The sequence below is a fragment of the Odocoileus virginianus genome, chromosome 15 (assembly GCF_023699985.2).
Source record: "Odocoileus virginianus isolate 20LAN1187 ecotype Illinois chromosome 15, Ovbor_1.2, whole genome shotgun sequence".
Taxonomy (NCBI): domain Eukaryota; kingdom Metazoa; phylum Chordata; class Mammalia; order Artiodactyla; family Cervidae; genus Odocoileus; species Odocoileus virginianus.
Window position 1 is genome coordinate 55050675 of NC_069688.1, and position 24637 is coordinate 55075311.

The 24637-nt window shown below is 36.6% G+C and overlaps 1 protein-coding gene across 2 annotated transcripts in view; it reads left to right on the forward strand.

Moving 5' to 3' along the window:
• Positions 1-24637, forward strand: part of RAD54B (RAD54 homolog B) — a 109006-nt gene that overhangs the window by 55803 nt on the left and 28566 nt on the right. Inside the window, exons 4-8 of one of the 2 annotated variants that reach the window (XM_020873139.2) lie at positions 2623-2817; positions 6076-6357; positions 10545-10707; positions 13397-13622; positions 13887-14094. In XM_020873139.2, the coding sequence (XP_020728798.2) occupies positions 2623-2817; positions 6076-6357; positions 10545-10707; positions 13397-13622; positions 13887-14094 (1074 nt within the window). The remainder of the gene's footprint in view (positions 1-2622; positions 2818-6075; positions 6358-10544; positions 10708-13396; positions 13623-13886; positions 14095-24637) is intronic. The other variant, XM_070477387.1, reaches the window with a different exon arrangement.

Sequence of the window (24637 nt, forward strand, 5' to 3'; positions counted from 1 at the left end):
TCTATAGACTTTCCTGTTCTGGACATTTCATATAAATGGAACCATGTAATGTGTAGTCTTTTGTGATTGGCTTCGCTCACTTAACATAATGTTGTTAAGGTTTGTATGTATTTAGCATGTATCAGTGTTTTATTCCTTTAATGATTGAATAATATTATGAATAGTATCACTAATAATAACATGATGTACCATAATTTGTTTATTCATTTGTTCATTGAATGAACATTTGTTTTGTTCCTACCTTTGGGCTATTATGAATAATACTGCTATAAACATTCATGTGCAAGTTTTTTTGTGTGGACATGTTTTTCTCTGTCTTGAGCCTATACCTAGGAGTGGAATTGCTGGATTATATGGTAACTGTAATCTTTTGAAGAATCGTGAAACTTTTTTAAAGTAGCTGGACTATTTTACATTCTCACCAGTAGTGAGTGTGGATTCCAGTTTCTTTGCATCTGCACCATACTTGCTTTTATCCATTTGAGACTAATCATCTTAGTAGATGTGGATGTGAAGTGTATCTTGTGTTTGTTATTTGCATTTCTCAAATGGTTAATGATGTTAAACATCCTTTTATGTGTTACTGACTTTTTGTATATATTCTTTCCTGAATTATCTGTTCATGTTTTTTTGCCCATTTTGTATTGATTTGTTTGACTCTGTTTTCTTAATGGCATCCTTTAAAAACTTTGATAAAATTAAACATATATTTTATTTTTAATGTTTTATACATTTGTATTCTAAAAAACCTTTGCCTACTTCAAGATTACAAATATCTTCTACTACATTTTCTTGTAAAAGTTTGTAGTAAAATTGTACATTTAAGTCTATGATTCATTTTTTGTTAAATTTTGTGTACAGGGTGAGTTAATGGTTGATGTTCATCTTTTTTTCTGTGTGACTATCCAGTTAACTCAGCATTTGTTTGAAAAGGCTTATTCCCATTGAATTTGTTTTGCCAACTTTGTTGAAAATCAGTTGAAAATCAATTTGTTCTGCCAACTTTGTTGAAAAATAGTGGCCATACACAGTGGCCACTATTTCATTGCATTGATCATTGTGTCTTTTTTAAAAATACCAAAATACCTTCATTTTTGTTACATGATAGTTAACTTTGAAATTTGATGGAATAAGTTATTAGTTCTCAGTCCTTTGTTTTCAGATTCCTTATGGATTTCTATGTAGACAGTTTTATCATCCGCATATAGGTACAGTTTTACTTCTTCTCTTCCTTTCTGATCTTTATACGTTTTGTTTTTATTGCCTTATTGCATTGGCTAAGACTTTCCAGGACAACATTGATTAGAAGTGGTGAAAATGGGGATTCTTTATTCCTAGTCTCAGGGCTTTTTCTTTTCCTATTTAAGTAGGTGGGTGTATTTTAAAAGATAAAGTAATAATTTGGCTTTTGTTTTGTAAATTCTGTTGTTTTGATAGCTTTGGAGGTGTGTATTTGGTAAAAGATACAGTGAATAGCTCTTCAGTAATGAGGGAATGAGATTTTCCTGTCTTCAGCTGGAGTAAACTTATCTAGTCATTGAAAAATATAGTATACAAGTTAGGAGAGAAGCAAGAGCTAGGGCTTAGTATGAGGATGCTCTGTATTTCTCCCGGAAGTGCTCATGGTTAACTGCCAAGCGGAAAAGAAAGAATAAGACAGAGTAATAAGGGGAGATTTTGTCTTTAGTGTCAAGTGTGCTTTGAGTTAATAGATAAGAGTGTTTTTGCTTCAAAGCACTAAAAGATACTATTATATCGAATATCATATACATACCTCTCAACCTATTCTGCTGTTATTCTTTGTCTTATTATGTTTTGTCTTTTTCACGCTCTGTACTTTACATGCAATAAAATGTATTGCTCTGAATGATCCACAATGATTTCTGTTAAATGTATTCACCTATGCAACTATCACCCAGAACAAGTTCTTCTTTCCTGGCCCTTTCCAGTCAATTTCCCAACTCCAGAGCCAGCAGCCACTTTCTGGTTTCTGTCACCATAAATCAGTTTCTCCATTGCTGAACAATTTTCTGTTAGACCTTTTGGATATGTTTTTGTAAGGTGATACTGGGAATGTTTTCAAGAAAAGTATAGACTTTCATAAGGAACTTTTAATTTCCTGATTGTATACTACTGAATTCTCAGAATCAGGGACCCAACCTGACAGCTCCTTAGGCTAGGAGACAAGAATATGTTGATGAAATTTTAGTCTGATTGCTGCTTAAATGTTTTACCTTTGTTCTTATTGAAAAAGCTACAGGTTTTTCTTTTAGAGAACTCTGTGATCTTGTATTACTTTTCCTTGATAGATCTTGTCACGTGATTTTAGGCGTTTTTCCATGGATGCTGAAATTTTATCTTTAATTACTAGAGTTTTAAAATCTTACCAGTGATTATTATGTTTTTCTACTTCTACTAAGTTTGTATGATGATAAGAAATTTGCATTCTGTTCTCGTGGTAATGCTAGAAGCTGATATTTGAATTTCCCAGTTTATAACATATATGTGAAAAAATACTTAATACAATCCAGTTTACTTGTGCTTTTATTTTGTTGAGTGATTTTATTACTTAAATATTAATGTCATCTATAATAACTGGTTTTTATTTTGTTTATATTCTAGTTCATTCAGCCCCTAAAGAAATAACAGTGTCTAAGGGACAAGAAGAGAAACCTGATAGCCTAGTTAAATATTTCAGTGTTGTTTGGTGTAAAGCTTCAAAGAAAAAACACAAAAAGTGGGAAGGTGATGCTGTTCTTATTGTAAGAGGAAAGTCATTTACCTTAAAGGATTTGGAAGGCAAAGACATTGGAAAAGGTATTGTGCTATTACCTGATGTTTATGATTTGGTCTAAAGTTAATATATGTATCTGACTACAAAATTGAAATGTAATTGTGTTTTATGAAGGTGTTCTTTCTTGACTTTCATGTATAAATTATCTGATAAACATAAATTTATCTTGTAATAGCAAGTCTGACAGTCTTATGTATACTCATTGAGATGAGTCTCATCCCATGGTATCATTTTCTTTGAATATAAAATGATTAACTAGATATATACAGTTATATTGGCATTTTTCTGAGATTAAGCAGTTTCTCTTTGTGTGTTTTTCACCTTTTTTCTTTTTTTTCCAGAATGCTGAGTGATTAAAAGTTAAAAAAATGTGGGTGTTAGGAGTAGAATGATATCTAACTTCAATGATACCTAGTAAAAATTTGAAAATAGCAAGGAGATAATAGCTAGAGATAACCTGGATTAATATATCTAAATTGGAGGGTAACCGTTATTTCCATTATAAAACATTGCCAGCATGATTTATTTGTATAAGTTAGCCCACAAAATCAGAGTATGTAAAGATATCATGGTCTTTTTACATTGTCTCTTATATTACTCTTCAATTCTGAGTGTGGCCCATAATTATAAAGTCTGTTTTACATGTTGAAAATGACATAGTTTGTAGTTTCAATAACTATGCTAGGGGTAAGCATTCAAAGAGGGTTATAGTTTGTAGTGTAGTAGGGACAGGGCAATGTAATTGATAATTAGGAAGCACTAAGATAATTGTTTCAATGAGAATGTTTGCTGAGTACGATAGGAGCATATATAGAAGGACCATGTAAATCAGCCTATGAGGCTGAGGGAAAGCTTCAAACGAGTTATTGTTTAAGGTAATATGTGAGGGATGAGTAATTTTGTAGGGAATGAGAAAGGGGCGTAGCATATATACAGGTATAGGCAAGAGTGAATTAAAACTACTTCAGTGTTTCAGGAATGTAGTATGTGAAGGGCAGTGACAGAGGGGCAAGGATTGAGGCTGAATGGAATTATCTGCAATAGAATTTTTTATTATGAAAATATTGAACAAATACCATATATCCAATATTATGTTTAGTATTTAGAGAAATTAAAAAGAAAATTAGCAATACACATTCCATGTTAGTTAAGGTGTTAGTAACTCAGTTGTGTCTGACTCTGCAACCCCATGAACTATAGCCCACCAGGCTCCTCTGTCCATGGAATTCTCCAGGCAAGAATACTAGAGTGGGTTGCCATTCTCTTTTCTAGGGGATCTTCCTGACCCAGGGATTGAACTCAGGTGTCTTGCACTGCAGGCAGATTCCTTACCATCTGAGCCACCAGGGATTGAGGCTAAATTTTTTTGAGAACTTGTTTATACTTAATTAGTGAAATTAGATTCTAAAGCCCCCCCTAGCAAGGAAAAAATTACCAAAATTACCCTGGAATAGCTGTTACCCATAACTATAGTATATATGGTTTTGAGTATGTGTAGTTTGGATTAATAATAAAATGATCTCTCAGTTGCAAGTAGTGGAAAAAAGTAGAATCACCTCTATACAAGTACAGTCACCTTTGGTGCTTTTTAAAAATGCCAGTGCTTAGGGCCTTGATCTCTGAGGCTGTGATTATTTGGTCTGGATGACGGGGAGAGGGACTGAACATTCATATATTTTAGGTTTCTGGATGACTGTCATATCTAGCAGGAGTTGAAAATTATTGACTTTCAAAGTGAAAGCATCCGAATATAAGACTTGGTTGCTTAATTATAATGTTAATAAATATATCAACCTGGAGTTAAGCTTGCAAGTTATCACCTATAATACAAGCAGTTTTTCTTTTAAATAATTTGGATATTCAGCATTTAAATATTATTACTATAAGAATAAACACTCTTAAGAACCCGAAGGCTGGAATGCTGAAATTGCTAATAGCTTGTGATAATATAGTCAGATTCAGTTGATTTTCATTCCACATACCCAGCAAAGAACAAGTGTGGGAAACTTAAAGTTCAAGAGTTTAAAGAAAATCTTCTGGAGATGTAGAGATGTTTGAGACAGTCACCACTAGGGAGCAAAGTGAAACAAGAGATTTTGGAGTTGCAGAGCCTCTTGAAGATGCCTCAAAATTAAATTTATTCTTATCTCTCATTTTCGTGTAATTAGTGGTAATTGGATTAATAGGGTTGGATTCAATATGAAGATAAAACAGTTATCTTCATTAATATGGAGAGGTCAGGACTGCTGTTGAATTGAAACAGCTTGGGAAATGGAGGGCTGGGTCTTTTAGCATTTAGGAACACCAGCCAAGTAACTATCTGGCTTCATCTTAGAGCTCTATCCTAAGTAATTGAAAAATGTATATTATGTAGTTCCTAGTTGTCAGAGATTGTAATTATTAGCCCAGTATTAATAGGGAATTGTAGCAATTTTCCAGCTAGTTTAAAAGGATTATGTAATGTTATCTAAAATATGATGATCTTAAGTTTTTGGTATACAGAGTCTTGCCCCTCACAGCGGCACAAAAATCATGCATTTAATGTTTCCAAGCGGAGGAGTATAAAATTCCCTCACTCTATCTGATTAATGAGTTCATTTTAAGCAGACCATGATAACGTACTCATATTTATATTGCATCAACACCTTACACATGGCAGCACCTAATAAATGGTGTATTGAATTAATAATAATTCAAACAAGTGTGATATTATAAAATATCCTGCTTTTTATTCAAGAGCGAGAACTTGGGCTATCAGTAGCCTCTATGACAAATGTAGTTTTACTATGCTATTGCAGGTGGAAGAGTACAGTACTAGTTGTGTTAGAAATTGCTTCTGTTGCTAGTTCTTCACATTTCCCCACTTGTTTCTAAGTGGAAATAGAGCTGCCCTGGCATTTGTCTAGGTTGTTCACAAGAAAGGAGGGTCCATACAGCTTAACCAAAACCCTTCTTCACTTGATTTTTTATAGATAGCAGATGGCAAAACTATGACTACAGTAGACTGTATTTTAAGTAATTAAAAACAAGCCTTGGCTCTCTAAACCTTACCTAATTTTTTAACTATATAATTATTTATTCCTTTTGATTTTTGCATGTGTGTATTTTTACTAAAAGGGTAAATTATATTTTTGTTCTGTCCAGTGGGTTATTATACGAGGCTGTTTGCATTTAAAGTAGTTTTCATTCCATACAGTTATAAGAAGAGACTCTGGTTTTACTAATTAAGTCATCTTAGGGTATCAATAAATTAAATTAATTTTTTCCTTCTCAATTTAAAGGCACTGGATATAAATTGAAAGAGCTTGAAAAGATTGAAGAGGGTCAAACAATGATGATTGGTGGAAAAGAAATAGAAGTCATGGGTATCATCTCTCCAGATGATTTCAACAGTGGAAGATGTTTTCAGTTTGGAGGAGGATGTTCTGCTGTCTTAAGTTCTTCTCAAGCTGCCAAGAAGTGTTTCTCTAACCCTTTCAAAAGTGTCTGTAAACTCAGTTCAAAGGAAAATAAACAGAACAGTTTCCAAAATTGCAAACCACGCCATGACCCACATGCACCAAGTAAGATTTAAAAACTTAATTTGAGTTTTCTGTTTTTACTGTCTAAAGATATTTTGGTATGTGAATTTAAAGTTGAAATTTTGTTTTAACACTTTCAGGTAAAAGTATGTATCATTTTTCAGATATATAGTCTGACATAAGGGATAATGTTGAAACTGAATAATAATATAGTTTGAGAATTATTTCATAAGTAAATGTTCAATTGCAGGAGTATGGTAACCAAAATACATGTGTTGAAGGAAAATTGTGCAAATTATAGATGTATAGACACATACATGTGTATGATTTCAACAAAACCTGATATCTTTTGTAGGGAGAAAAATTGGTAAATTCATAAATTAGGAATATTTTTGAACTTCCATTTTGAAGATCACAAGTATTAGTAATTAGTGACTTAATTGAGTATTAAAATATTGAAAGGTGAAAAAAAAATTAGAAGGTGAGATTTCATGTAAAGAATTCAAATTTTATTCCTAATTCAGTCCAGTCAAGTTAATTTTCACATTAATGAATTTAATTTAAAAATTGCATCAAAAATAAAACCTAGTCTGTTTATGACTTTTTTTTTCATTTATTTTTATTAGTTGGAGGCTAATTACTTTACAATATTGTAGTGGTTTTTGTCATACATTGACATGAATCAGCCATGGATTTACATGTATTCCCCATCCCGATCCCCTCTCCCACCTCCCTCTCCACCCGATTCCTCTGGGTCTGGTGTTTGACTTTTTAAGATTTGATTGCTCAGTCAACAAGTATTTCTTGTGTGCCTTTTATACATTGGGCCCAGAGGTAAAACTCATTACAAAGCTTCTCATTTGGTGATGTGACAGACATAAAGTTTGAATTATGTTAAGTCTGTGATTCATTTTGCCTAAAATTTTGTGTACAGGGTGAGTTAATGACATTCATCTTTTTCCCTGTGGCAGTGAGGCAGTGTATGTGCTCAGTTGTGTCTGTCTCTTTGTGACTCCATGGACTGCAGCCTGCCAGGCTCCTCTGTCCATGAAACTGTCAAGGCAAGAATACTGGAGCAGGTTGCCATTTCCTTCTCCAGGGGATCTTCCCAACCTAGGGTTCAAATTGTCCTCTCTTGCACCTGCTGCATTGGCAGGTGGATTCTTTACCACTGTGCTATCTGGGAAGCTCTTTCCATGTGGATATCCAGTTAATTCAGCATTTGTTTGAAAAGACTTACTCCTATTGAATTTGTTTTGTTATGTAGAAGTTGGAGAATAAAGTAAGCTTTTCTCATAATGGTAGTAAAAATAAAAATATTGAAATAATTATAAAAATAACTCTTAAAATAGCTATAAATAGATGTATTAAGGGCTTCCCAAGTGGCTCTGGTGGTAAAGAATCTACCTGCCAATACAGGGGACATAAGAGATGCAGGTTCAGCCCCTGGGTTGGGAAGATCCCCTGGAGGAGGGCATGGCCACCTACTTCAGTTTTCTTGCCTGGAGAATCCCGCAGACAGAGGAACCTGGTGGGCTATAGTCCATAGGGTCACAAAGATTTGGACATAACTGATGGGACTTAGAATGCACACATGCTTGCAAAAAGTATTAAAATAACTATTTTCCCCTCTTGCCATTTTGGAAACAGAATTTTTTAAATAAAAGGACCTTTTAGATAATTTAGGCCAATCCCTTCACTTTGCATTTGAGGAAACTGAATACCAGAAGGATGAACTGACTTGCTTAAAGCAGGTATTGGCATGATTTGGATTAAAACCCCCAAATTAAAAATTCCTTGCTTTATTCTAGCTCATTTGAGACTTAATTGAAATTTAGAGTGTGGGAGTTTCTGCTTCTGATTTTTCTCTTTGTCTGAATATTTTTTCTGTCACACTGGCTCATAAGCCTCCTTCTGTCCTTTATGCTTCTTTCTCTTTGCCTTCCTGTTATATAATAGCTGTGGTGAACTAAAAAGAACACTGTGCTTAGTCAAGGACCTGAGTTAGAGTCCTGCTTTTGCCACTAAACTACTGATTCTTCGATAAGTTGAGGTAGTCACTTACTTCACTAAATGTTTTGCCTCATGTAAAATGTGGGTTTTAATAACTACCATAGAGACTTAGAGTGCCTGGTACATACTGTGTACAATAAATATTTGATAACTGAGTGAATGAAAAATTTTATTTTGATGATTTGTATATATGTGTACATGAGTGTGTATGTGTGTGTGTAAGCAAGCCGTTTTTGTAAGTGGTAAATACACTTACACTTATCCTCTCTCTTTTTAAATCTTGTTAAAGGTAGTACTAAGTTGTAGACTTAAAACTAAAGCAAAAGACATTTTGTTAGCATTAAATGATGCTTCATGATCATGAAGGGCATCTAAAGATTTAAACTGATGTCCTAGTGCTGTAGTGCTTTAGGTTTTATTTTTCTCAAAGCTTCGTGCTTTGTTAGATGATTTATGATTCTATGGTCCTTGCTTGAGCTGTGAATCATCTTTTTCTCTGTGTTTTTTTTAAATTCCCTTTGTCCTTTTAAACTAATTTTTAAAAAGCTTTATTTATTTATAGCTGCACTGAGCCTCAGTGCTGCGTGTGGGTTGTCTCTAGTTGCAGTGAGCAGGGGATGCTCTAGTGCGGCGTGCGGGCTTCTCCTTGCAGTGGCTTCTCTTGTTCGTTACACTGGGCCCTAAAACGCACGGGCTTCAGTCAGTGCAGAGCGTTTGCTCAGCTGCTCTGAGGCGTGTGAGATCTTCCCGGACCAGGGGCCATACCTGTGTCCCCTGCACTGGCAGGTGGATTCTTAACTGCCGGATCACCAGGGAGGTCCTCTTTTTGTTCTTTTTGTTGTTTTTTCTTTTTTTAAGAAAAAAGAAATGGGACCATTTCTTGGTTGGAAATGCACAAGGCATACACTCTTCTTTACTACTGGGATATGGAGGAAACTCAGGGGCTGAGTTTTCCGTTTTCACTCCCTAGCCCCCTACCTGCCAGGAATTCACCTCAAAAATGAGTTTCTTTTGGTTGCTCAAAAACCTGGGAAGATCCACAGAAAACCTTCCTCCAGGTAATTACTATCAGTAAACATGACCGGACTCTCATTTCTGTGACTATGTATTTCCACACTGATGGTTATTTATTAAATTCCCCGTTGTTTTTTTTTTTTTTTTTGTTTGGTTGCCCCATATAGCTTGTGAGATCTTAGTTCCTGGACCAGGATTTGAACCTGTGTCCTCAGCAGTGAAAGCACTGAGTCTTAACCACTGGACCACCAGGAGATTTCCCATATTTAGTCTCCTGGAACCTATTGTATTTTAACCTCCTTTTCTCATCTTTGTTCTTCTCTTTCTTCGTATTTAAAAAATCTATTTTACTTTTTTTAACCATGATGTAGACATCAAATATATCCAGAGAATTATTTTGATGAGTTTATTCTCTGATTTCAGATTTATCAATTGATACCAGCTTTCTAGTTATGTTTGGTTTTGCTTTTTGAGTGATTTTCAATAAATCTTTTAAATTGTATTACCATATTACTAAAGAATTACATTGTTATTTGATGGTTACTCCATGCTGCTTTGCCAAGATTCATGAATTTTACATTTCATGAATGAAGTAATTAATTTTAAGCAAATAATGGTGGTGAAGTCAGTGGAAAATTTGTCATTCTTTCTCAGTTCTTCTGTTTAATAGGGGTAATAGACATTGTTAGTGGCATAGGAATGAAAATAAAGGAAGCCTTTATATTAAATTTGGAAAGCCTTTCCAGAATAAGAAGCTATGAGCATTAGTAAAGGCCATCTTGGCAAAATTCCAACCTGTGCTTTCAGTTGGAAACAGTTCTCTTTGCTTTGAATACTGAAGTAGTAAGTATTGTGGCTTAATGAATTCTTTATGAAACAATAGTGAATTTTAGTGGTTTCAAAGCACTTTTGTGCATGAAATTTGGAAAACTCTTTGCCATTCTTTGCATGAATCTTACATCAATAAGGCATGAGATTTTATTTTTAAAATTTTGTACCTTTGCTTAGCATTGATGTTGTTGAATTTAAAAATTATTGTGTTTTTATTTCTTTTTCTTTTTGAATTTCAAAGTTTTGGATTTTTTTTTTTTTGGTCACAAATGACAGCAAACAGTTGTATCTTCTGAGTAATTAGAGCAGGATAATGTAATTACTGACAGAGTGGAATACATTTATAATTATACTTTTCCCTTTTTCTGAAGATTCCCTTGTTATGCTCCGACCAGATAAGAATCACCAGTGGCTGTTCAATAAGACCTGTTTTCCTGTTGTGGATGTAGTGATAGATCCTCACCTTGTATATTACCTTCGACCACATCAGAAAGAAGGGATCATATTCCTTTATGAATGTGTGATGGGAATGAGGTAGGAAAATAATTTGTTTGATCTAATCAGAGCTTTGATTTACCTGTAACATAATGGTTTTCTAGGACGAGCCTAATATATAATGAGTCTCAATGAGTGCAGCATGTATTTTAGTTGATAGGAATGGCAAATGGTAATGCATATGTTTATTCCACAGTTCTTTTTTAAAAAATCATTTTGTTTAGGAAAAAATTTGGCTGTGCCTGGTCTTAGTTGAGACAGGCAGGATTTTTAATCTTTGTTGCAGCATGCAGGATCTTTTTTTTTTTTTTTTTAATGCAGCATGCTAACTCTTAGTTGCAGCATTGGGGATCTAGTTCCCTGACCAGGGATTGAACCCAGGCCCTCTGCATTGGGAGCCCAGAGTCTTAGCCACAGTGGACCACCAGGGAAATCTCCACAGGTAGTTCTTGAAAGATACTCTGTGCTAGACATCTTGCTTGGAACCGGACACACAAGAGAATTTTACAGAAAAGTTTTCTTCTTATCTCACCTCTGCTTACACACACACACACACACACACACACACACACACACACACACACACGAGTCCCTCTTCCTCTTTTAAAATTGAGTTTTCTTAAAGAATTATAGTCAAAATACAGTTGAAGTAGAAGACACACACATAAATTTAAACCAAAGAGGGTTAAAAGAATCAAAAGTCTCTGCTAACATATTAGTACATTTCCTTCCAGTCCTTTTTTGTTTTGTTTTTAATGCATAGGACCTTGATTTTTACTTTGGTCATTGCCACTCAGTTTGTCTCAGTTACTAGGGAGATAGGAATGTAAATACCTCCAAGCTCTAAAGAACCCCTTGAATGATGACAAGGGGAAAATTATCTCCTAGAAACTTTCTAGATTCACATTCTTTCAAATATGTTCTTCTTTTCTGGAGATCTTACGTCAGTTGGCCTGAGAATCATCTTTTATTTCTTCTCTTTCACCTTCTGTAATCACATCTAAACTTTGATTATTTTGACTTCCCAAATACCATTTCAAACCTAATTGTTTCTGGCACCTCACTGTAGCAGTTCTAGTAACTGGTGTCATAAAGTTAAATTTTATCTGGACTGTTGCAACAGCTTCTAACTTGTGTATCTGTTTCTGATGCTCCTCAGATTGTTTCTACTTATTGCTGCCAGTTTGATGTTTCTGGAAACAGTTCTGAACATGGCATTTCCTTGCTTAAAATGATTACAGTTCTCAGAACTTAGAGCAATGTTTTCTAATCTGTGGTATGCATTCCAGTTGGGTGGTGTATAGGATTATTTTAGATGTGCATGGACAAACTTTATTTTTTACTTTAATCATAGCATATTTAGTTAGTGAATAATTGGAAAGAAATAGCACATCAAACTTTTGGTTTCACACGTAGATTATGCTTAGAAAGAATTTGTTTTCTTTTCAAATAAATCTAAGTTAAAAAGTGAGTTGATTTAGAGAAAAATAATGAACAGTAGCACACATAGTATCATGTATATGGCCAAGCATTGTAGTCATCCATGGAAGACTGATGCTGGGGAGACACTGACCTACAAGATATAGTCTGTCTATTGCCAATCTTGCCAGCTTCCTAACCTTCTATTTCTTTGCTTGGAATTCAGTTCAAGCTCCAGCTGTGCTGATGTGTTAATACTGATTAATGTAGTGAATTCCGGTTTTCCTTTAACACTCTGCTCGAGGTTCATCTTCTGCAAGGGAAGCCTTCCTGCTGTCTTCATTATACCTGGATGCTGGATGCTGTATCACTGTTTTCTCTCTGCCACTCACTATATCTCATTTAGCTGGCATCTTGCAATGGCAAAATCTAAAATAATCTAAAGTAATAATAAGGGCTATAATAATCTAAAATAATAATAGTGGCTATAATTCATGTTTGTAATTTTTTCTCTACATTTTGAACTGGAAAACAAATCAAATTGGTTTTGGTTGTTATTTCTACTAGTAAGAAACAGAATGGATTAACAAACTATACTTATATTTCCTTAATTCCTTTGGATTTTGTGACTTTTAAAGTGTTTATCTAATACCTGTCAAAGAGCTTTTAAAACTATGAAGTGGTATAAATGCCAGTTACTGATAGTATTCCTTATAATGTTTAATTTTGAATTGCGTGAACCAAGTAGGCTTGTAGGATAAGATTTTTACTAAATTATGTGTATTAGATCAAATAGTGTTTAATTTTTCTTACAGGTCAAGGAGCTATTTTGGTTGAGGATTTCATTTATTGAAAGAGAGTCATAAATACAGATCACTAGATCTTTCTGGTTTATGTTTCATTATATTTTAAAGTGTTTTGATATCTAATACTGAAACTGATAAAAACTGCTCAGCTGTTAGTGATGAGAAGCACAGTTATAGTTAAATTATTTAACTGTAGATATGAAATTGGCATTCATTTCTAGTTTCTAAATATGGAATCACGATAGTAACAGATTTAGATTCAACTGTAATTTCAATTTGTTTTAGTAATTTAGTTGACAATAACTATATAATGAATATAATTAGCGCAGATGCAAAATGTCATAAATCAGCTGAATGAAGAGCTAGAAAATGTGTTTAGTGGGGGCTAGAATTCATCCTAATTACAAAATATCAGCTTCTGGTTTTTGATTGATAGGTAATGATGTTAGGGGCGTAAAGTATTTTCCTTTTGTAGTTGAAGGAAATATAATTATTTCTAACAGGGTGAATGGCAGATGTGGAGCTATTCTTGCCGATGAAATGGGTTTAGGGAAAACACTGCAATGTATTTCGCTTATCTGGACCCTACAGTGTCAGGGACCCTACGGAGGCAAGCCAATAATAAAGAAGACACTTATTGTCACACCTGGAAGCTTGGTGAATAATTGGAGGAAAGAATTCCAAAAATGGCTAGGAATTGAAAGGATTAAGATATTTACTGTTGATCAGGTAAGAGACTTTTGAAAATTTAGATTTGGTCTTTACTAAATCTCTAGCTTTTCAAATCAATGCTGCAGCTTTCACTGTCTAGCAGTTTTTCAAGTGTATGTAGCTCTCTTTTTTCTGATAAATGGAATCTTGCCTTACAATTTGGTTGAGTTAATATATTCTAATACCTAGATAATGGTTTTCAGGAATATGCTGCTTTTGTTTAATTTCACACAGTTTTTGCCCATGGTTTGTTAAAAGTTACCTTTTTTTTTTTTTTTTAAGGACCACAAAGTAGAAGAATTCACCAAATCTCCATTTTATTCTGTTCTTATCATCAGTTATGAAATGTTACTTCGTTCCCTGGATCAAATTAAGACTGTAAAATTTGATCTTCTAATTTGTGATGAAGGTCATCGTTTGAAGAACAGTACCATTAAGACAACTACAGCCCTCATTAGCCTCTCTTGTGAGAAAAGGATAATTTTAACTGGTTTGTATTTACTTTGGGTGAGATATAATGGAGCTTTGCCTAGTGCATCTGCAGAACTTGCAGTATGATGTTTGCCATCCAAAGAACTGATGATGTTGAGTGGAGTTCATACTAGTCAGCCTGGGTTGGCTGAGTCTCGTTAGGATCCTGTGTGATGTCCCCGATGCTGGGTTCTTTGAGGAGTGCACACGGCGGGGCCATGATGGAGACAGGAGGAGGTGGGGCTCGACTGCTTGAGCTTGGTTCCCAGTCTGACGCTCATTTACAGCTCTGCAGCTTTGGGCGAGTCGTACTTCTCCGTACCTCAATTTTTTTGTGTGTGAAATAGATTCCTTGTGTTGTGAGGGCCAAATGAGTTAATTCACGTAAAGTTCTTGGAAGACTACCCTTATATGATAAGTGTTTAATGTAAATATCCTTTTATTTTTCCATGTTTGTGCTGTATGCATATGGATTTTTGCTGGCCAAAGCTTCTAGCCCAGGTTGTCTAGAAAAGTGGGATAGACTGTACATAAATACAAGAATACTTTTCTACCTTTATAGCTTAAGGCCTAGATTAGAATTAGGCCTAAATAACTCAAAGGAGTTATTTTCCCACACCTCACTTTGGTCTTGTGTGGTGCTTTCAATTTACCATTTCGGTAGCAGGAGAAAGAAGATGTTGTCATTACTAATGTTTACAACCCTTCTGTTCTGCTTAAGGCTCCTTTTCCCAATCATCTTTTATCCTGCTAAAAGGGATGGGCAGGGCATGGTTATTCTTATTGCGTTATATCTCATGTCTTTGTGTCCTTCATGTGTCCTTTATGCATGTCAGAGCTCTCCTCTGAAGTTAAAATGAGGGAGAAGGGCTGTGACCAACATCTTATTCCTCCAGTATACATCTTCAGGGTAGAAGTGTGCCCTGGAGCAACAGAGAACCCCCTCTGCTGTGCTCTCCTGGAGTTGGGTACAGAGGGGGCCTGCCTTTAAATAATTTATGACTATTTGACTTCCAGTTTGTGTAGAAGGATTGTAAAACCATTACCAAATGTGATTTTTAAAACCATATATGCTTTTTAGAAATGATTTGGGCAACTGTTAAATGACCTTTACATTCTTCATGTTTAGTCAAAGTGGATTCTTTATACTTCTTGACTAGCCTTTGATTTTGAAATCCTGTGGAAAATTCTGAAAGATATGGGAATACCAAACCACCTGACCTGCCTCCTGAGAAACCTGTATGCAGGTCAGGAAGCAACAGTTAGAACTGGACTTGGAACAACAGACTGGCTCCAAACAGGAAAAGGAGTACATCAAGGCTGTATATTGTCACCCTGCTTATTTAACTTAATATGCAGAGTACATCATGAGAAATGCTGGGCTGCAGGAAGCACAAACTGGAATTGAGATTGCGGGGAGAAATTTCAATAACCTCAGATATGCAGATGACACCACCCTTCTGGCAGAAAGTGAGGAAGAACTAAAGAGCATTTTGATGAAAGTGAAAGAGGAGAGTGAAAAAGTTGGCTTAAAACTCAACATTCAGAAAACTAAGATCATGGCATCTGGTCCCATCACTTCATGGCAAATAGATGGGGAAACAGTGGACGCAGTGGCTGACTTTATTTTTCGGCTCCAAAATCACTGCAGAGGGTGATTACATCCGTGAAATTAAAAGACGCTTGCTCCTTGGAAGGAAAGTTATGACCAACCTAGACAGCATATTAAAAAGCGGAGACATTACTTTGCCAACAAAGGTCCCTCTAGTCAAGGCTATGGTTTTTCTAGTGGTCACGTATGGATGTGAGAGTAGGACTATAAAGAAGAGTGCTGAAGAATTGATGCTTTTGAACTGTGTTGTTGGAGAAGACTCTTGAGCGTCCCTTGGACTGCAAGGAGATCCAGGCAGTCCATTCTAAAGGAGACAAGTCCTGAGTGTTCATTGGAGGGACTGATGTTGAAGCTTAAACTCCCAATACTTTGGCCACCTGATGTGAAAAGCTGACTCATTTGAAAAGACCCTGATGCTGGGAAAGATTGAGGGCCGGAGGAGAAGGGACGACAGAGGATGAGATGGTTGGATGGCATCACCGACTCGATGGACACGGGTTTGGGTGGACTCTGGAAGTTGGTGATGGACAGGGAGGCCTGGCGTGCTGTGGTTCGTGGGGTCACAAAGAGTCAGACATGACTGAGCAACTGAACTGAACTAGGGCCAGAAAAGCAATGGAAAAAAAAGATTTAGCTGAATTTAGGTACATTGTGGGAGGAGCAAAGCAGAGATTATTTCTCTTTACTGCAATGTGGCATCAATATTGCTTACCGAAATAGTAGTAATAGCTATAGTGTTAAAAAGATTGGCATTCAAGGGGGAAAACAAAAATAAAGAGTGATAAATTTAGATTAGTTTTGGGTAATAATAGTAGAGCAATTAAAAAAAAAAAAACAGGACTTCCCTGGTGGCACAGTGGGTGAGAATTCACCTGTCAATGCAGGGGACGTGAGTTTGATCTCTGGTGTGGGAAGATTCCACATGCTGTGGAGCAAGTACGCCCAAGCACCACAACTACTGAGCCCGTGCTGTGTGGTTTCTGCCATACAACAATGCAAATCAGCTATAATTATACATATATCACCTCCCTCTTGAGCCTCCCTTCCCTCCCTTTGTCGTAGTACCCCTCTAAATCATCACTGAGTGCTAGGCTCGGCTTCCTGTGTTACACAGCAACTTCTCATCAGCTATCTGTTTTAGACGTGGTAGTGTATATGTGTCCTTGCTACTTTCTCCATTTGTCCTGCTCTCTCAACCCCACAAGACCACAAGTCTCTGTTCCTATTCTTTTCCTGGAAATAGATTCATCAATACCACTTTTCTAGATTCCATATATATGCATTAATATACAATATTTTTCTCTTTCTGACTTATTTCATCTGTCGATGAACATCTAAGTTGCTTCCATGGCCTAGCTATTGTAGATAGTGCTGCAGTGAACATTGATTGGGGTACATGTGTCTTATTTATTTATTTATTTTTAATTTTTAAAAAAAATTTCTTGGGGCTGCACTTTGCGGCATGCGGGCTCTTAGTTCCCTAACCAGGGATCGAACTTGTGCCCCCTGCAATTCAAGCTCCAAGTCTTAACCACTGGACCACCAGGGAATTCCCCTACATGTGTCTTTTGGAATTGTGATTTTCTCAGCATATATTCCCAGTAGTGGGATTGTTGGGTCAGATGGTAGATTTATTCCTAGTTTTTGTTTTTTTTTTAAGGAATCTCCATACTGTTCTCCATAATGGCTGTATCAGTTTACATTTCTACCAACAGTGCAGGAGGGTTCCCTTTTCTCTACATCCTCTTCAGCATTTTTGTTTGTAGATTTTTTGATGAAGGCATTCTGACCATTGTATTAAAACCTAGACAGTGTACTAAAAAGCAGAGACATCACTTTGCTGACAAAGGTCTGTGTAGTCAAAGAGAGTTGGACCATAAAGAAGGCTGAGATTGAAGAATTGATGCTTTTGATCTGTAATGCTGGAGAAGGCTCTTGAGAGTCCCTTGGACACCAAGGAGATCAAACCAGTCAATCTTAAAGGAAATTAACCCTGGATATTCACTGGAAGGACTGATGCTGAAGCTGAAACTCCAATACTTTGGCCACCTAATGAGAAGAGCCAACTCACTGGAAAAGACTGTGATGCTGGGAAAGGTTGAGGGTAGGAGGAGAAGGGGATGACAGAGGATGAGATGGTTGGATGGGCTCACTGACTCAATAGACATGAGTTTGAGCAAACTCTGGGGGATAATGAAGGACAGGGAAGCCTGGCATGCTGCAGTCCTTGGGGTTGCAAAGAGTCAGACATGACTGACTGACTGAACAACAATTCTGACCAGTGTGAGGGGATACTTCATTGTAGTTTTGATTTCTCTAATAGTGATGTGGAGCATCTTTTCTTGAATTTACTAGCCATCCATATGTCTTCCTTGTAGAAATATCTGTTTAGGTCTTCTGCCCATTTTTTGATTGGGTTGTTTGTTTTTCTGCTATTGGGCTGTAAGAGTTGCTTATATATTTTGGAGATTATTAAATTTAATATTTTCAGTTAGAAAATGATTCTGGGACTCCATTCGGAAGGACTGTCCTAATGATGACCAATAAGGTCATTTCCTTTGAGGAATTAGCATTGCCCCCTTTATTTGTGCTTTGTCTTCTTCACCTTGTTTCTGCTTTCTTTCTTTCTGTTTAAAAATATATTTATGTATTTGGCTGCATTGGGTCTTAGTTGCAGATCTTGGTTGCATCATGTGGGCCTTTTTTGCTGCTGCTGCTGTTGTGTCGTTGTGGCAAGCAGGCTCTAGTTGTTCCGGGGCACGTGGGGCCTTAGTTCCCCAACCGGGAAGGAGCTCGACCCCTGCCGGGCAGGCGGGTTCTTAACCCTGGACCACCAGGGAGGCCCCTGTTTCTGCCTCTTGTCCTGCTCACTGCTGCTCCTGAGCTGTGAGCTTAGGTGAAAACTAGCCCTGGGTAACCTCGCATACTTAGAAGTGCTTATAGCTGGTTTTTATCTGCTCTGAGTTGCCTGAATAGATTCTTTTTAATAGTGGCAGAATATCTTACTCCCAAGGTGATTTGTGTTTTATTATGGAATTAACATTTGATTATGAGTATGTGCAGTGCTGCATACATAATAGGTGCTCAAAAGCTATCTCAGAATCCAGTGAAAGTAATTTTGGTTTTGTTTCCTGGTCTTACCTGGCCCAGTGCTGTGAAGAATATTCAGTTAATATTTCCTGGAAAATTTTAATATTAAAATTAAATTAAAATTTAGTAGAGGTATATTAGACTTCTAGGGTTGCAATAACAAAATACCATGGACTGGGTGGTAAATTTCTTCAATGACAGAAATGTATTTTCCCACAGTTCTGGAGACTGGAAGTCCAGTCGCAGGCTATCAGCAGGTTTGATTTCTTCTGAGGCCTCTCTCCTTGCCTTGAAGATGACTGTCTGCTCGCTAGGTCCTCTCATGGCCTGTCCTCTGAATGTGTGTATCCCTGTGTCTTTCTTTCTTCTTGAAAGAATATAAGTCATGTTGAATTAGGGCCTCACCCTTATGAGTTTCTTTAACTTTACCTCCTGAAAAGGCCTGTTTTCAAATATAGTCACATTGGGAATTAGGACTTCAAGATATGAATTTTGAGGGGACACAGGTCAATTTGTAACATCTCATTATGTTAGATAACCTTTCATTAGATGTTAGATATCCTTTATTTATGGTATAAAAAAGAAAAATATGAGATTTGAAGCAAAATTCTTATTGAAGATTGAAAGTTAAAAATATATACCACATACACAGACATACAGATACATATATGTACTGCTGTATTATGGCATGCTTACAAACTAGAGTGTGGAAGTCATCCTTCAGTCTCAGTTTCTTAATGAGCTGTTAGCATTTTGTCATGTTTCATTATTCACACACACACACACACATGCACACAGAGAACATACATGCATATTTCTTTGTTTTTTGTATATATTGGGTTGGCCAAAAAGTTTGTTTGGGTTTTCCCATAAGATCATATGGAAAAACCTGAATGAACTTTTTGGCCAATCCAGTACATACAAAATCCATCTTTATTCATTGACACACAATGTACATCAAAATACACTTAATGTAAGCATTTTTCTATGATATTGCATAATTTTGAAATGTGATGAATATCTACAAGTACATACTTTTTTCTTTTTTCTTTTTTTAATTTTTTTTTATTTTTTTTTTTAATTTTTATTAGTTGGAGGCTAATTACTTTACATCATTACAGTAGTTTTTGTTATACATTGATATGAATTAGCCATGGATTTACATGTACTCCCCATCCCAGTCCCCCCTCCCACCTCCCTCTCCACCCGATCCCTCTGGGTCTTCCCAGTGCACCAGGCCCGAGCACTTGTCTCATGCACCCAACCTAGGCTGGTGATCTGTTTCACCCTAGATAATAACATGTTTCAATGCTGTTCTCCTGAAACATCCCACCCTCGCCTTCTCCCAGAGTCCACAAGTCTGTTCCATACATCTGAGTCTCTTTTTCTGTTTTGCATATAGGGTTATCGTTACCATCTTTCTAAAGTCCATATATATGTGTTAGTATACTGTAATGGTTTTTATCTTTCTGGCTTACTTCGCTCTGTATAATGGGCTCCAGTTTCATTCATCTCATTAGAACTGATTCAAATGAATTCTTTTTAATGGCTGAGTAATATTCCATGGTGTATATGTACCACAGCTTCCTCATCCATTCGTCTGCTGATGGGCATCTAGGTTGCTTCCATGTCCTGGCTATTATAAACAGTGCTGCGATGAACATTGGGGTGCATGTGTCTCTTTCAGATCTGGTTTCCTTGGTGTGTATGCCCAGAAGTGGGATTGCTGGGTCATACGGCAGTTCTATTTCCAGCTTTTTAAGAAATCTCCACACTGTTTTCCATAGTGGCTGTACTAATTTGCATTCCCACCAACAGTGTAAGAGGGTTCCCTTTTCTCCACACCCTCTCCAGCATTTATTGCTTGTAGACTTTTGGATAGCAGCCATCCTGACTGGCGTATAATGGTACCTCATTGTGGTTTTGATTTGCATTTCTCTGATAATGAGTGATGTTGAGCATCTTTTCATGTGTTTGTTAGCCATCTGTATGTCTTCCTTGGAGAAATGTCTGTTGAGTTCTTTGGCCCATTTTTTGATTGGGTCATTTATTTTTCTGGAGTTGAGCTGGAGGAGTTGCTTGTATATTTTTGAGATTAATCCTTTGTCTGTTGCTTCGTTTGCTATTATTTTCTCCCAATCTGAGGGCTGTCTTTTCACCTTGCTTATAGTTTCCTTTGTTGTGCAAAAGCTTTTAAGTTTCATTAGGTCCCATTTGTTTGTTTTTGCTTTTATTTCTGAAATTCTGGGATGTGGGTCATAGAGGATCCTGCTGTGATTTATGTCAGAGAGTGTTTTGCCTATGTTCTCCTCTAGGAGTTTGATAGTTTCTGGTCTTACATTTAGATCTTTAATCCATTTTGAGTTTATTTTTGTGTATGGTGTTAGAAAGTGTTCTAGTTTCATTCTTTTACAGGTGGTTGACCAGTTTTCCCAGCACCACTTGTTAAAGAGGTTATCTTTTTTCCATTGTATATCCTTGCCTCCTTTGTCGAAGATAAGGTGACCATAGGTTCGTGGACTTATCTCTGGGCTTTCTATTCTGTTCCATTGATCTATATTTCTGTCTTTGTGCCAGTACCATACTGTCTTGATGACTGTGGCTTTGTAGTAGAGTCTGAAGTCAGGCAGATTGATTCCTCCAGTTCCATTCTTCTTTCTCAGGATTACTTTGGCTATTCGAGGTTTTTTGTATTTCCATACAAATTGTGAAATTATTTGTTCTAGTTCTGGGAAAAATACTGTTGGTAGTTTGATAGGAATTGCATTGAATCTATAGATTACTTTGGGTAGTATAGCCATTTTGACAATATTGATTCTTCCAATCCATGAACACGGTATATTTCTCCATCTGCTTGTGTCCTCTTTGATTTCTTTCATCAGTGTTTTATAGTTTTCTATGTATAGGTCTTTTGTTTCTTTAGGTAGATATACTCCTAAGTATTTTATTCTTTTTGTTGCAATGGTGAATGGTATTGTTTCCTTAATTTCTCTTTCTGTTTTCTCATTGTTAGTGTATAGGAATGCAAGAGATTTCTGTGTGTTAATTTTATATCCTGCAACTTTACTGTATTTGTTGATTAGCTCTAGTAATTTTCTGGTAGAGTCTTTAGGGTTTTCTATGTAGAGGATCATGTCATCTGCAAACAGCGAGAGTTTCAGTTCTTCTTTTCCTATCTGGATTCCTTTTACTTCTTTTTCTGCCCTGATTGCTGTGGCCAAAACTTCCAAAACTATGTTGAATAGTAGTGGTGAGAGTGGGCACCCTTGTCTTGTTCCTGATTTCAGGGGAAATGCTTTCAATTTTTCACCATTGAGGGTGATGCTTGCTGTGGGTTTGTCATATATAGCTTTTATTATGTTGAGGTATGTTCCTTCTATTCCTGCTTTCTGGAGAGTTTTAATCATAAATGGATGTTGAATTTTGTCAAAGGCTTTTTCTGCATCTATTGAGATAATCATATGGTTTTTATCTTTCAATTTGTTAATGTGGTGTATTACATTGATTGATTTGCGGATATTAAAGAATCCTTGCATTCCTGGGATAAAGCCCACTTGGTCATGATGAATGATTTTTTTAATATGTTGTTGGATTCTGTTTGCTAGAATTTTGTTAAGGATTTTTGCATCTATGTTCATCAGTGATATTGGCCTGTAGTTTTCTTTTTTTGTGGCATCTTTGTCTGGTTTTGGAATTAGGGTGATGGTGGCCTCATAGAATGAGTTTGGAAGTCTACCTTCTTCTGCAATTTTCTGGAAGAGTTTGAGTAAGATAGGTGTTAGCTCTTCTCTAAATTTTTGGTAGAATTCAGCTGTGAAGCCATCTGGTCCTGGGCTTTTGTTTGCTGGAAGATTTCTGATTACAGTTTCGATTTCCTTGCTTGTGATCGTTTTGTTAAGATCTTCTATTTCTTCCTGGTTCAGTTTTGGAAAGTTATACTTCTCTAAGAACTTGTCCATTTCTTCCAAGTTTACAAGTACATACTTTTTTCTGTGTAGACTGCTGAAAGTGGAATTATTGGACCTAAAGGAAAAATACACGTAAGAGTATGTATAAAGAGCTCTTATACCTTTTTATGGAAATCAGAGACATGGATATAGCTGTACTTGGGTTGGGTGGTAGATTTATGTCTCCTTAAAAGTAAACAATGAAATGAAAAGCTTTTATTGCTGGGATAGAGGTAGGGGAAGAGAAAGTTCTCTTAATTTCACTTCCATAGCTCTGAAAATAATTTTAGTAAATACACAAACTTGAAAAATGTTTAGTGTTTCCTTTTTTCTTGTCACAGGACATTGCTGCTGAATTCTCATTAACGTTATATTATTTAGCTTCTTCTACAAGTTCCACATAGTCTAGAATTAGAAAGGAATACTAAAAGCAGCGAGCTGGGGACTAAAGTATTTCTAGATGACATTTGTGACAACTTCTCAGAATGATACTATCCTAGTGTATTGTCTAGCTTATAGCCCCTTCTTTTCTTTTTTTAAAAAAGTTGATGATTTTTTGCTGCACTGGGTCTTTGTTGCTGTGGGTGGGCTTTCTCTAGTGGTGGTGAGCAGGCGTTTCTCTTCTTTTCCACGCTTAGGATTCTCCTTATGGTAGCTTCTCTAGCTGCGGCTTTCAGGCTCTGGAACACGGGTTCAGCAGCTGTTGTACCCAGGCTTAATTGCTCCCCGGTGTGTGGAATCTTCCTGGACCAGGGATCAAACCTGTATCCTCTGTATTGGTAGGTGGATTCCTATCCACTGTACCACCAGGGAAACCCATCTTTTCTTTTCCTTCTTTACTCTACTTCCTTATTATTTTCTGCCCTAAATCCTTTTCCTGCCCCTTTCTTACTTTCCACATTTCTGTTTTCCAGTTTTGCTTTTGCCTCTTTCACTTGTCTATCAGGGTGATTTCAGCTGCAAGTAACAGATACGTGAATCAAACGTGCTTAATTCTCCCACACAACTGCAAATCTAGAGCAAGGACAGGTTCCAGGGTGATCCAGCAGCTCAACAATGTTGTCAAGGATTCTGGTTCTTTTTGTTCTCTGCTGTGCCGTGTTTGGTGTTGACTTCGTCCTTATGCTTATAACAAGTGGCTGGAGCAGTTCCAGACATCACATCCAGATGTGGTGATGTTTAAAGGAAAACAGGCTGGCTCTGCCTTTTTCTCCTGACTTCCTCTTATATCTCATTGGACAAGATGGATCGCATACTCTTGGCGGACACTGTCAGTACCCTCCCTCGCTCGCCTTTTCTGAGCTGTCGGACCCACCTCTTAGCTGCTGGGGCTGTTGGTTAAAGACTTTGTGTCTCCTGCCTTATCTGGAGAATTATCATTGGTTGAATGAGAGCTGCTTCTCTCCCTTGTAGCTCAGACTCATATAGAGCAGCAAGTAGAAAATGCCAGCTCCTTCACCTTAGGGTAATTTCAGGAGCAGCTTTATATGGTGCAGTTTTTGCTCTAAGGCTCCCTGTAAATTAACACAAGCTACATTGTTAGTTGTTTTCCTTGCCTTTTCTGATTCCCTTTTCTCCTCAGTCATTTCTCCATAAATCATGTGTAGCTAATCTGTATCTCAGGCTCTCCTTCTTAGAACTTAGTTTGAGACAAACTCTTCCTTATCATCAGTCATTGGCATAGGGGACAGAACTACTATGATTAGCTTGGATTAATCATTTGGATGATTGTCTGGAAGCCAGTCACAGTGACCCTTGTACCTTTTGTTCCCTTCTTGCTTTTCCTGTTCCCCCACTTTTTTATCAGTCATTGTCATGGATTCTTTTAAAGGCTTAACAAAATGCATATTAATACAAATAATATTTTCTTAACTCTGTGATGTGTCTAAAAAAATTTAAAACTAACTAGATGT